This window comes from Myotis daubentonii, chromosome 17 (genome assembly GCF_963259705.1).
Source record: "Myotis daubentonii chromosome 17, mMyoDau2.1, whole genome shotgun sequence".
Classification (NCBI taxonomy): Eukaryota; Metazoa; Chordata; class Mammalia; order Chiroptera; family Vespertilionidae; genus Myotis; species Myotis daubentonii.
Window position 1 is genome coordinate 53,376,872 of NC_081856.1, and position 13,569 is coordinate 53,390,440.

Here is a 13,569-nt window from a genome sequence, read left to right on the forward strand (position 1 = left end):
CCTGCGCACCCCCGGGGGCAGTGCGAGGAGGGTATGGCTTCCAGGTACAGGTTCACAGACAGACGAGGAACTTGGATCTTTCTGAGAAGTCACACCCTTTAAGCCCCAACCTACAGGACTCATTCGGAAGTTTGCTGAGCGCCCGGTGAGCCAGCAGCGGCTCCTGCACAGGCAGCACCTGCCTCTCCTCTGCCCGGCTCTCCTGCCAGCACCTTCTAGGCTGGAGGAGCCGCAGCTGCCGGGGCGCAGCCGCACCTGAGCTAAGAGGGCGCGGTTATGGGACTTGCTGGGCAGCGGCCTGGCCCATGGGCACCCGGGGCTGGGAATGGCACAGGGGCACCGGGTGACACTATTTACGCCCAAACATTGGCAGGGAGAGTAACCATTTCCCTCACGTCCCCAGCGCCGTCCTGAGCTGTGCGTGAGCCGTCCGGACGCCCCCGCGGCGGTGAGAACAGTCCCGTCCCGGCCGCGGGGGCGCTGGGACGCGGTGGCCACGGCCTTTCCCAGCCCGGCTCTGAACAAACAAGGCGGCCGCAGTAAATAATTTCTGTTTTCTTCCAGGCACCAGCCGAACAACAATGGTGGGACCAGGAAGGCCCCGCGCTCACAGGAAATGCTCCGTGTGTCACCCTCGCCCGCAGGCTGAGTGAGGTCACGGTGACGGCAGCCACGGTCACGTGCAGGGGCTCCGCTCCTCACGGCCTCTCCTGATAACGGCCTGGGGGCGGGGCGGGCGGAAGGTGCTGGGGCTTTAACAAAGGCTGCGGTGGGAACAGCAGCCCCTCAGCAGACAGGCAGGGCTGCCCATCCAGATAGCTGTTCCCCACGCCAACGGCAGCTCCTGGGAACGGCTCCCGGTGGGAACCGCTCAGGAGCCTGGTGACTGAAGAATGCGAGTCAATGGAGCTGGGAACCACCACCCGCGGCCATGAAGGAAGCCGTGAAAAGACCGTCCCTGCCCCTGGCCACACCCCAGCCCCAGGCGGTCTGCCTGCACAGGCCCAGGGGGCAGACAACACCTCCAGCTGCAGCCAGGGCCCAGAGCTGCAGGAATGTTCCAGAATTCCAGAGCCACCAGGAAGAAGAGGGAGGGATGGAAAGAAGGGACGTAAACGCATGCTTTTCTGAGGCCCCCTGAGCAGCATGCTGTGAGGAGGGCGCGGGAACCTGTGGCCAGGGATGCGCCTGGGCCTGGGCCTGGCTGGCCTAGGGGTGGAGGAATGACACGGGTGCCCAGCACCCAGCTGTGCTCCCCCAAAGTTAGCGTTCACCCCAGTGAGGAGGAGCAGACAACGGAAGCCCGGTCCGCAGGCCCCCTGGCGTCGGGGAGACGGCACCGTCAGGCCGCCTGTGGGCGCCGTGAGCGGCATCCCGGTGGGTCCCCTGGTCGTTCTTCTGGTAGAAGAACCCTTCTCCCTCCCTGACGTGGCCGAGGCCTGAGGTGGTTTCCAGGGAATAACTGGGCCGGCCGCTGGCAGCCCCAGCCCGGGCTCCCCAACACTGGGTGAGGCCTGGTCCTATTTTAAACAAGGGCTGGGCCCACTGGCGAGAATCAAGCTGGACCCTAACCCACCGGAGAGCAGGGGACCCTGACCGGCTGGAAAGCGGGGGACGGCCTCCTGCTCCCGCCCGCTGCTGCCAGCACCCCCTCCGCGGCTCTAACAGGAGCCCTGCAACCAGCAACCGTCTTTACGACGACACAGCGAGGCTGCCCAGCACTACCCGGACCGCATGGCCCTCTGCGGGAGGTCGCAAGGCTCCCTGAAGAGCAGGAAGTGCACGGCCACCCAGCGCCCAGCCTGCTCGCTCAGTCCTGCAGCCGCGTCGGTCCCAGAGCCAGCACGCCGCCAACGGGACGTTTCCCTGCGGCCCAGCCTTGGAGGAGGATGAAGGCTCTGCAAGTTCAACACGTCCAGAACCTATTGATCCGCACTCCAAACCCAGAGCTCCCCTGGGTCCCCTCACTCATGGAGGACACCCCATCACCGACCTGCTGGCAGAAGCCTGGGTCCCCGCCCCTCCCCTCCACCAGAGCCCAGCACTGCCGCAGCTCAACCACCTCTTGCCCCGCTCACACTCCCCCGCCCCCCCACCTGTACACACCCCTGCCCCCCCACACCACCTGTACACCCCCCCGCGCCCCCCACACACCCCTGCCCCGCCGCCCACACCTCCCACTACAGACCCGGCAGGGACTGCCCAAGTGGCCCGCGCCTGCCAGCGCCCCACAATCCAGGTGGAGGGCAGCCTCAGGACGCCGAGGACCCCGCCTGTCACGCTGCGGGGACCACCAAGTAGCAGAGACCCGGCCTGGGCCGCGTCCGTTTCCAGCCCAACCCACCACCTGACAAGCAGAGGGCGCGGCAGAGACACCTCCTTCCTATGAGCCCAGCAGGTGCGTGGGCGCCCACCTGCGCTCCCAGCCCCGCTGCCCGCCTTCCCGAGGGACAGTCGCTTGCTCACGTTTCTAGGCTGAAGGCACCGGAGGCCTGGCAGGGTCACCGGAGAGTGCGAGGCGGAGGGGTGAGAGGTGGCGGAAGAAGTGCCACAGCCTCGGCCGGACAGAGCAGTGGACACAGGGCAGGCATGGCCCTGGCTGGGAGAGGGCAGAGGTCTCGGTCTGGGAAGCAGACAGATCACAGTGCCAAGCACAGAGGGCCAGGCCAGTTCCTGGGGAGGAACCCCTGGACCAGAGACCAGCGTCCCCAAGGCCACAGCAGGTGAGGGAGACCAGAGGCCACACAACTGATGGGGCGTGGTCGGGAAGGGCTGTACCGCCACGGGGCCCCCTCGCCCTGTCACCCCTGCAGGGCTCCCTCACCCTGTCACCCCTGCAGGGCCCGAGATGGCCAGGTGGCCTCAGACCCAGTGACATGGAAGCCACGCTCCTGGCCAGGTCACTGTGAGCTCTGGCCTGGTCCTCCCTCCCAGCTGCTGGGTGGCTGTCCTGCCCACTGACCGGGGGATGGCTAACGTGCCACCCCCCTTCCCAGGGAAGGTGAATGGAAGGGCCCGGAGATGCAGGCGCACCAGAGCCACAGGGGCGAGGGCGAGGCGTGTCCCTGGCCCCAGACTCACCCCAGCAGCAGCCCTGACCTCAGCGGCCCAGCAACCCGACAGGAAGTGAGCTGAGAGCCCTCTCGGCTCGCAGGTGCTGCCCCTGCATTTAGGGGTGCCGTCAGGGTGCAGGAGAGGCACATGGGCCGTTAGAAAGCTGAGGGTCAGATGCCGGGGGCACAGCTCTGCGGCCCAAAGCGCGCCTCCCATCACAGCCACAGTGACAGCAAGTGCAGCGCGTGGGCGCGGAGAGGACTCACGGTCACACAGAGCCGGCCTGAAACTGACTCAGCAGGTCCCGCCCAGGCTCTCCACAGCGGTTCCCCCTCCCGTAGGCGGCATCCAGTGGCCCTGGTCTCCCCTCGTCCAGCCCTGACCACCCAGCTTCCCAGCTCGTGATCTGCCTCATCCAGGGCTGCGAGCAGCCCTTGGACCCCATGGTTCCAGTCCCCACAGCAGGCGGGAGCTTCTCAGAGCGCCTTTCTGCGAGGCTCCTCAATAGTGCACAAGCCCTGGGTACCCACCCCTACTCACCCACCCACCCACCCACCCACCTACCCACCTACTCACCACCTACTCACCTACCTACCCACCCACCTACTCACCTACCTACCCACACAACCACCTACCCACCTACCCACCCACCCACACACACACCCACCTACCCACCCACCCACCCACACACCCACCTACCTACCTACCCACCTACTCACCTACCTACCCACCCACATACTCACCTACCTACCCACCCACCCACCTACCCACCCACCTACCCACACACCCACCCACCCACCTACTCACCTACCTACCCACCCACCTACCCACCCACCCACCTACCCACCCACACACCTACCCACCCACACACCTACCTACCCACACACCCACCTACTCACCCACACACCCACCTACTCACCACATACCACCTACCCACCCACCTACCCACCTACTCACCCACCTACCCACCTACTCACCACACCCACCTACTCACCCACCCACCCACCTACCCACCTACCCACCACCTACCCACCTACTCACCCACCCACCCACCTACTCACCCACCCACCCACCTACTCACCCACCCACCCACCCACCTACTCACCTACTCAACCACCCACCCACCCACCCACCTACTCACCACCTACCCACCCACCTACCCACCTACCCACCCACCCACCTACTCACCATCTACCCACCCACCCACCCACCTACTCACCTACTCAACCACCCACCCACCCACCTACTCACCCACCCACCCACCTACTCCCCGCCAGGTGCGCCCCTCCCACTTAGACGGCTCGTGTCGGTGGAAGACACTTTTCAGGACAAAACCACTGCCACCTGGAACATGCTTCGCCGGTGGACACGTACTGTACTGGTTTCTCTGGTACAATTTTTCCTGTCGCCTGTAATTCCCCTGTGTATGTACTAGTACACAGTTCATGTTCTGTCATTACTGTAATTTTGGAAGATTATAATGACCCAGCAAGTTTGAAAGCTGCTGTAATACAATACAGCCCTATTAAAACTGCTCAACACCACTGCTCTTCACTAGTGTTAGTATGTGCAGAATGGCCCAGAGCTCTCTGTAAATCACCTCCTTGGTGTGGCAAATGAGGCCTCTTGTGATCAGACCCCTGCCTGCCAAGACCCAGATCTCTCAATGCAGCCTCCCCTCTCGCTGTGCCCGGTTGGCACGAACTGTCCTTTTCCCGCTGTCCCCCAGGCTCGGGCAGTGGCCTGCATTATAAGTGTGCCTCCTAATCTTGCTTCTGCAGGCCACAGGTCACAGCCTTTGCCCAGGCCAGCGGAGCACCCACACCAGGCACCGCCTCCTGTCAGCCTCCCAACCTGGAGCCACTGCGCATCCTCCCAAGCCTCATTCCTCATCTACCGACCGCTGGCCCCGCACCCAGGTACAGCTCAGAGGCTGAAGAAAGAACAGGCCCAACTCCTTGGGAAAAACAACGACCGCTGACATGTCATTGTTTCTAAAACACAATGATCTGAAACGAGGAAATCCAGACTTCCCAGCCACACCAAACAGCCACGGCGCACCGGCTTTCGCTCTGGTCAGGGCGGGAGGCTCCGGGAAAGGCCCACGCGCCCACGCTGCCCCGCCGTGGCGTGCCTCCACGCAGGTCTGACTGCGTTCGGAGGACCCAGCAAGGACAGCGTGCCCACGCCATGGATTCTCTCCCACGGGGTGAGGGTGGGCAGCCTGGGCCAGGAGCCCCTGAAGCTTCCTGTCTCCAGGCAGCAGGCAATCAGGCTGTGGACAGCCTATGGCCCATTCAACGCTTTCTCACATTTTAGAAACTGTGGCAAAAGGACAGTGTAAACTTTACCCCTCGGACCGGGCGGGGCCGTCCGCCCTTGAAGCCGAGGCACAGGGTGAGCTAAGTGCCCGACGACACAGCAGCTAACTTAACTGGCGAGTCTGCATGGCCCTCGGGTGACGCTGGACATACCCACCTGGGCCTTGGCAAAGAAAAGGGCCGCACCCGACTCAGGCCCACGGCCAGCTCGGGCGCTACGGGCGCCACCCCACCCTCGTCCTCCAGAACCGCCACCTTCCACGGGCGCTGCCCCGCCCCGCCCCCACCTTCGTCTCCATGGAGGTGACCACTCCGGGGACCTGACACAGGTGGTCTCGTCGCATCTGTCCTGTGTGTCTGGGTCGTTTCACTGAGACTGATGTCTTAAGGCACCCCCTCCCCACATGGGCCATTTCCCGTCCCCACCGTGGTGGCCCTGGGCGCACCTGCCTCCTCACTCGCCAGAGCTCCCGGGTGCGTTGGGGCGGCTCTGAGCCCAGCACTCTCCGTGCAGGAAGCAACCGACCGCTGGACCACGGTCCCCCAGGCCAGGGGAGCCCCGGGAACCTCACACAGCAGCTGCCCTGAGCTTAAGACACACGGTAAACACGAGTTCTGCCTCAGACCCACCGGCACAAGGGAAGGGAGCGAACCTCACCACACCCCTGGCGAGCAGCACCCTGCACACCCGGGGAGCAGGTGGCCGCGTGTCAGGCAGGACGGAGAGGCCCTCTACACACGTGGCCGCACATGCGCGCGGAACGATGCACGCGACTGTGGGCCGGCATGATCCTCTCCTTCTGAGCGCTCACTAGGCCCCTGTCCATGCGCCCCGCCCTGTGCGTTCCCACCAATCAGCTGGCAGTGACTGCCCCGCCCTGTGCGGTCCCACCAATCAGCTGGCAGTGACTGCCCGCCCTGTGCGTTCCCACCAATCAGCTGGCGTGCCAGACTGGCTGCACCTGGCTCTCGGGGGTGGGCTGTATGGGCGACTCGGAGTCACCTGGCTCCTGCCTGGCCGGCCTCCAGGCCCTTTGCCCAATCCCGAGTGGAGGAGACTGGGGGGCACTGGCCCTTCTGTGCTCTCTGGGGTGGGCTTTCTCACAGGAAAGAGAGGGGCGTCCAGTTCTCCCAAACCCCAGGGGCCCTGGTTCTCCTTAGGCTACAACGGGAGGGAAGAGCCTGGCTTTTTAATAGACAGACAGACAGACAGACGGACGGACACAAAACGCAGGTGCGCCTCGCCAGCTCCGGGAGAACGCAGGCACCCTGCCGGCTAGGATGCCTCCGGTCACGACTCCCAGGCCGGGCGGGCAGGAGTCATCTCAGCCTTAACCCAGCTCATTAGTCAGACCCGAGGCAGCGAGACATCCTTTCTTCTTTATAGGATTTTCCTTTCCCTCGGGGCTACTTCCGGAACCAGAAGAAAACAATGAGTGTGTGTGGCCAGGCGCCCACACGCCTCCTTCCCGGGAAAGGCTGTGTGGGAACAGACTCTGCCAGCGGGCGACAGGCCCCAGAGGGGCTGGACAGGCTGTTCCCAGAGTTTCCCAAGACTGACCCCCACTCGCACTGGATTCTAAGTCTGAGACGCCCCATTCACCCCATTCACGGGCCGCAGGCACGTGAAGTGGCCGGCACCTCACCTCCTGCCTGTGCGGAGGGCTGGGTCTGCGGGAGCCTCCTTTGCCCTTGGATGCTGGGCCGACAGCTGGGGGTCCTGCCCAGTGCCACACCCTCCCCTCTGCTGGATCTCCTTTGTACAAGACGAGCCTGGGGCCTGAGAATTCTCCTCCGGGGGAATTCCTACACTGAGGACAGCAGCAAGAGCAGGTGGCAGGGAGGGTCAGCTCCAGGTCAGAGGTGAGGAGGGCGCCCAGGACCCTGCCCGTCACCCCCCTCCCCAGATGATGTGAGAAAAGACCCTTCAACTCTTCTTCTACATACACACCAACTCAAGGTGGGTCACAGCCCTCACTGTGGGAGCTAAAACTACAAACCATCTAGAAGAAAACACAGAGGACACCATCCTGACCGGGGCCAGGCCAAGATTCTAGTTACAACAAAAAAAGAAAAAAATTGGCATGCCAGTTTTCATCTACAGTTAAAGCTTCTGATTTCAAGATCCTACTAAGATAGTGAAAGGGAAACCACAGACTAGAGTGAAAACGGCAAACACGTATGTGATCAAGGACTTCCATGAAGAATGCACAAGAACTGCGCGCAGCGGGACCAGCCCTGGTAAGACGCCAGCAGAAACCTGCACACATTCACCTGAGACCATCAGGAGGCCCAGGAGGCCCGCCGAGGGCACGTGCCGCTGGGCCAACCTGCTGAAGAAACGGGCTCAATGAAAGCTCTGACACTGTGCGGCCCCAGGAGCGGGAGGCGAGTCCAGCCCTGAGAAACGGCCGCCTTTTTTCCCCACTCTAAGGACCACTGTGTGGTTACAGGCATCCGGGCGCAGGCGGAATTCCAGACGACGCCCGCGGGGACGGAGATGCGCCCTGCTCTCTGCCGGCCCGGGCCGCTGCCCCACCCCGCGAGCACCACGCAGAAACTCCGGTTTTCAGATCCAACTCAGAGACTAGGCCGATCGGGAGAAAGGGACATTTCCAAACCCAAATGAGTAGATTTTACAAATACTTTACCAAGCACATGGGAAATTCTAGAATGAAACTATGCTTTTAAATGGCTTGGTCCCTTACTCAAACCTCTTCTAGGCTGGAAAATCACACGTTGTTAAACTTCCTTCGACAACAGGGAAAGTGAAGACCGCGGGGTGATGTGGAAGGGACCGCGGACTCCAGGACTCTGACAACCCGGCCCCTCACCACCTGAGATGCACACGACACTCAGGCTGCAGGTGACAGCAACACTGACAGCAGGGCTTTAATCAGGCTGCTCGGTGTCTGCTCCCACCATGTGACACGCTAGGGCTCACCTCTTGCCTCCAGGGGCGGGTCGCACGCACCATCAGGACGGATCAACGCCAACTGCACTGATTCAAACCCCCAAACCCTTGATTCCACCCCAACATCAGGGGACCGTCCCCTCCCCTGCCCTGGTTTCAGACAGGAGCAGAGGGGTCCAGGCCGTGGGCCCCAAGGTCCCCACGCCCACGCCCAGCCCTCGTTCTGCTCCACGTGCCAAAGGAGCGAAGGCGGCGGCGGCACTTACCGATCTGCAGCAGGATGGGCGTGACCAAGGCCGTCTCCATGGCGTAGCAGAACTCCCTGCCGAACATCACGGCCCCGTGCATCACCCACAGGCGCATGGGGATGCGGTCGATGGAGCCCTCGCTGACGGTCTCATCGCGGGGCTCGGGGCCGGCGCCTGCGGGCTTCCGCAGCTCGGGCAGGGCCACGGGCAGCTCCTGGACTTGCATGGACTCCGAGTCGGCATTCTGTGGGGCCATTCTCATCACCACCGAAACGGATCTGTATTGCTTACCCTACTATGTAAATAACACTACCGCGTATCTGTGCGGATAAATTAAGACGTCTCCTCTCTCTGCTTCCGTCGCGTTCCCCAGCGAGCAATCCTTATCTTCCTCTCGGCACAACTTCCCACTCGGACGGTGCGCAGGAGGCAGAGCGCTTTCTGGCTGGATTCTGAGCATGTGGCTGCTGGGTTACTGCGAGTGAGAGTTACAAATCCATAATTGCCACTCAGTTAATACCAGTTTCATCATCATGACCGAGGGGGTGCAGGCGTGGTTTCTGGGGCTGCGGAGAGGTGGGGCGCTGACACGGGAAGGGGCTCCACCGTTGCTCCCCATCGAGCGACCGGCTAATCTGCAAGAGAGGAAGGACCAGCAGTCAGGCCACGCTCGAGAACCAGGCGCTGGCGCCCAGGCGGCCGCGAGGGAGGCGGGCCCACAGCCGTGGCCGTTCGTGCGGCTTATTTTCAACAAGAAGAAGGCAGAGCAGGGCTCGCCAAGGAGCTGAGACCGCCCAGCGCACAGCGGCCACAGGCTCGGCGACCCCGCCGACAGGTCTGCGGACTCCGCGAGTCCCGGGCGATGTCCCCACTTTGCCTGGACAGCCGCGGAGTGAAGCCACGTGGTGAGTCACCTGACCCAGTTACCACACAGAGTTACACCTCAGGGCTGGGGGCTCCTAGATGTCGAACCGGCCCTGGGAACGGGGTGAGGAGGAGGGAGGCAGCCGTGGACGGCCTATGCTCAGCGCGAGGGTGAGTGTCCAACCACCTGTGGCCTGCCTCGCGGTCAGGGCTGCCGGCCCCAAGCAGCTGGTCACAGCCACCTGGCCCGTCGCAGTGGCTCCCAGCCTGAGTCCTGCCGAGTCCCTCTGATGGCCCAGGCCCACATGGCCACCACGGGGGGAGCCTGTCAGTCTGGGGCAGTGCAGGTCCCTGCCCTGACGCTGTCTGTGGGGCAGAGGGATGGAAGGACCCGCGCTCAGGCAGGGCACCTGCTGCCCCTCCATGTCCCTCAACCCCCTCCCACCTTCACTCAGCCACCGAGTCCCTGAAGTCTCTTCTCAAGGCTCAGCCCGCCTGGCAGAACTGCCCCGGCCCCTTTCCCGTCACAGGCCAGGGAGTCGCTCCCCGGAGAGCCCCTCAGCCAGCGCCATCCTTCCATTCTCCACCCGCCCCCCCCCAGCCTGGCCGCACAGTGGGAGCCCAGGAAGGCCTCGGGAGCATGAGAGAGTAATAACCAGCTGCCAGCGCCCCGCCCGGCCAGCTGCTTGAAGAGTTGGACGCAGGGGATGGGGCAGCCGCTCCCGCTCCCGGAGGGTCCCAGGCACCGGCGAGGGCGTGGCGGGGTTTACCTGTTAGTTAAGGAGTCTAGGCATTAACGCAGCGGCTCCCTCTGTCAGGCAGTGCACACGCAGCGGCCCAGGGGACAGTTACCCAGGTAGCGTCACTGTCATCTATATTGACGGAAACGACAAACACCGTTAGCATTCTGTCAGCAGCGGTGGGCACGGTGGGCACGTGCACAGCCTCCCGCGCTCACAGCTCTGGGAGCCCACTCCCGGGTGCGCTCAGCGCAAGACCACCACACACTTAGCAAAACTTCCAAAAGCAAGGGAAGCTTACCGCGCCCTTCCCGTTAGCCACGCTCTCCCCGTTAGCCAAGCACCTGGGTGGCGGGTTGCCATCACATTTAGGGGGACGATCAGATACCATTAAGCCAGGGCTGCTGCCCCGAAGCGGACTCCCTGGAGGCTGGCGGCACTGGAGCGGCAGTGGGGGCACTGGAAGCACTGCCAGGTGCCTCTGCGGAGCCCGTTTAGTGCCGTGCTGAGCTGGGGCTGCCTGCTCCCTTCCGAAAGCGGGGGTTCTTGACCAGAGCCTCCTCAGCTGCTGAAAAGCAGCAGCCGGGGACGCTGTGACCTACCCCGGGACCTCCCACTCGAGACCAGACAACTCCTAGGACAGGCTCCTCGCCCAGAAGCACTGCCCACGGGGAGCGCTCGCAACAGCGCTGCTGTGCTGGGCAGAGGCACTCAGATGAGTGAAACTACAATGGCTGCAATCAACAACTTCCTCTATTGTCCTGTTTCTCATTTAAGGGTAAGTGATGCCAAACATGTGACTTCCGACCATTTGCCAGTGGAGAAGCCGACTGCAGGGCCATCCTGACCGGCTCCGCACTCGGGTCAGGCCTGAGCCTCGGCCTGGAGTCACACATTCCATGTGGCGTGGCCACCTTCAGTGACCAACCCCTCCGCAGGGGGTCAGGAGGTCACACATGGTCGCATGTGGCTGAAGCACGCCTGCACACGTGACACAGGCGCACACGCACTGCCCGGGCAGGCGGACTCCGGCCAGTGCCATGGTGGCTGGTGTGTGGCCACAGCTGTTTGTTGCACACCCGCCTTTAAAACAGGTCCTGCCCTCGTCCGCCAGCTTTAACTATTAAAGAGATTAACTAGGGGCCCGTCTGATGTCCCTGACCCCGACCTCTCCTTGCGCCTCCAGGCGCCATGGGCACAGGAGCCGGGAGCCAGACACACCGCAGGCGACGAAGGCCAGCTCTGGACCGAGACCGGAAGACGTAACATCGGACCCAGCGAGTTCCGACTGCCCTCACTGAGGAAGAAAAGACCCTGACACCTGCGCACCGTGACTTCCTGAAACCCCACGAGATCCCACTGCTGGCCCAGACTGCTTCCCGGTCAGAGGCCCACTCGGGGAAACGACACGGAACCTGGGCAAGCTGCCCCCCGGAGACACTCGCGGCCAGTCGCCTTCTGCCGACACAGACGCGCTCGTCCCTCCACCCCACCCCGCCGTGCTCCTCGGTTTGCAAATGGGCTGAGTAGGAGGGTTTCTTGTTTTTCAATGAAAAACCAAGGGTTTTCCTCCCCTTCTCCACATTCCCAGCCCTGGTCGTGCGCACAAGCGCTCCAGTAGGAGTGAGGCTATGGCTGCCATGGCAACAGGCAGCCGTGTTCCCACTGCACAGCTCCAGACCCGCCGCCAGGGAGGCTAAGCCTCAGGGTCCACCTGCAAGGCCAGGAGCAGCCAGGGGCCAGTCTACTCGGCCTCCATCACTCACGGCAGGAAGGGACGCAGGTCGCAGGCCGCCCAGGGACACGCATGACAACCAAACGATTAAAATAGGAAAACCCCTCGTGTCCCAGACAGAATCAAGCCTGACCCGCGAGACGGGGCTGAGGAAGGAACCCCAACGTGCGGGGCGGGGCCTCTCGCTGGTGCTCAGACAGCGCGTCCGTCAGAGAGGACGCAGCGCAGTGACACGGGAGCCACGGCCCAACAACGTGGAGGGACTGGCCCTGGGTCCAAATGGCAGGCGAACCCAAAGGCCCACGTTTTTAAAGGGGAAGTACGAGATTCCCGCGAAAAGGCAAAATCACCCCAGGGTTTTCCAAAGTGCATTTCTGACGGTGAAGAGAACCGCAGCTGGCTTTGGCCCGGTTACATTTATCTTTCCCTCCAGGGCCATAAAGAACCACCACAAAGCCACCCCTCACTGACCCCGTGCTCACCTGGGCTGGGGTCGCTGGTCAGCGGCGCAGCGAGGACGAGTCAGGTCTGCCCCACGCACAGGGCACTGGCTCTGCTACGCCCCCAACGGGTCAAGGCCGCCCCTCAGCGTCTCGTGCCGTTTCTGGTGGCTCATAAACCCTCCTGTGTCATGGGCCCCTCCCTCTCCTACGGGTCTGACCGCGGGCAGTGGCCCCGGGAGCAGGAGAGGCCGGCCGTCTAGAAGGGGGAGGGCGACGCCTGCCCCAGCTTCTTCACCTGCGTAGATGAGGCTATAAGCCCACAGGGCCTGCCTCCACCTCCAGAGACGAGGGACCCCGTAACCGGAGGTCCCCGTTTTCGGTGACGACGAGACCTACTCTCCCAGTCACCTCTGGAGTGAAGGCGGACAGTCCAGGCGCTGCCTTCTTAAAAACCAGCCTCCCAACTCGACCAGACGCCTGGAAATGGCGTTCCCGCGTGTGGCGGCTTCCCGGCTCCACAGCAGCCCCCGCACCCAGCAGCTCCGCCCGGACACCGGAGAGAGACCCGGCTCCACAGGGAGGGCACCGTCTGCGAGACTGTCCTCCGCTCCAGACGCCGCCAGAGCCGCTGCCTGTGGCATGACCAGCTGGCTGAGAGAGGGGGGCCTAGGACCCCTTCCCTGGGCTCAAATAATTTGCCAGAAAGGCTCACTGAACTCAGGAAAACCCGTTTACTCATTAGGTCACGGATTTGTTCCAAAGGATCTTAAAGGATGCGAGTTGACAGCCAGAGGAAGAGGCGCAGGGCAGGCTCCTGCCAGCGCGTGGCACGTGGAGGCGGTCTGGTTCCAGGACCGGAGCCGCCCTCGGTGTTTATGAGGCTCATTACTAGTCCGGACCGAGTCCTGGGCCACCGGCCACTGAGCTCCCCCTATGCGCCCCCCCCCCCCAGTTGGGGAGGCAGAGTTCTAATCCTCTGATCACCAGGCTGGGGCTCCTGGCAGCCAGCCCCCACCCTCTAGCGCTTTCCAAAAGCCACCTCATTAACGTAACAAAAGACACCTTCATCCCCCACTCTCCACACCTAGGAAATTCCAGGGGGGGAGCCTGGGCCAGGAGTGGCGGAGGCACAGGGGTGCTTTGTATTAATGAGGTGCTTCTGGGAAGAGGAGAATAACCCTGAGTGTCCTGACCAGCCTCAGACACAAAGCCGCCCGGCCGGCCGGGAGCCCCCACAGCGAGTGCAGGGA

The 13,569-nt window shown here is 63.1% G+C and overlaps 2 protein-coding genes across 8 annotated transcripts in view; one reads left to right on the forward strand and one right to left on the reverse strand.

Moving 5' to 3' along the window:
- The window catches only part of DENND3 (DENN domain containing 3), a 210,458-nt gene that overhangs the window by 41,285 nt on the left and 155,604 nt on the right, over positions 1–13,569 (forward strand). The gene's annotated exons all lie outside the window — the stretch shown is intronic.
- The window catches only part of SLC45A4 (solute carrier family 45 member 4), a 42,229-nt gene that overhangs the window by 8,687 nt on the left and 19,973 nt on the right, over positions 1–13,569 (reverse strand). For 3 of the 6 annotated variants that reach the window (XM_059672444.1, XM_059672439.1, XM_059672443.1), the window contains exons 2-3: positions 10,172–10,273; positions 8,556–9,172 (exon numbers count right to left, since the gene is read on the reverse strand). In XM_059672444.1, coding sequence (XP_059528427.1) covers positions 8,556–8,799 — 244 coding nt within the window. In that variant the 5' untranslated portion in view covers positions 8,800–9,172; positions 10,172–10,273. Of the gene's footprint in view, positions 1–8,555; positions 9,173–9,588; positions 9,742–10,171; positions 10,274–12,358; positions 12,496–13,569 lie in introns of those variants that run through there. The other 3 variants (XM_059672440.1, XM_059672441.1, XM_059672442.1) reach the window with 3 other exon arrangements.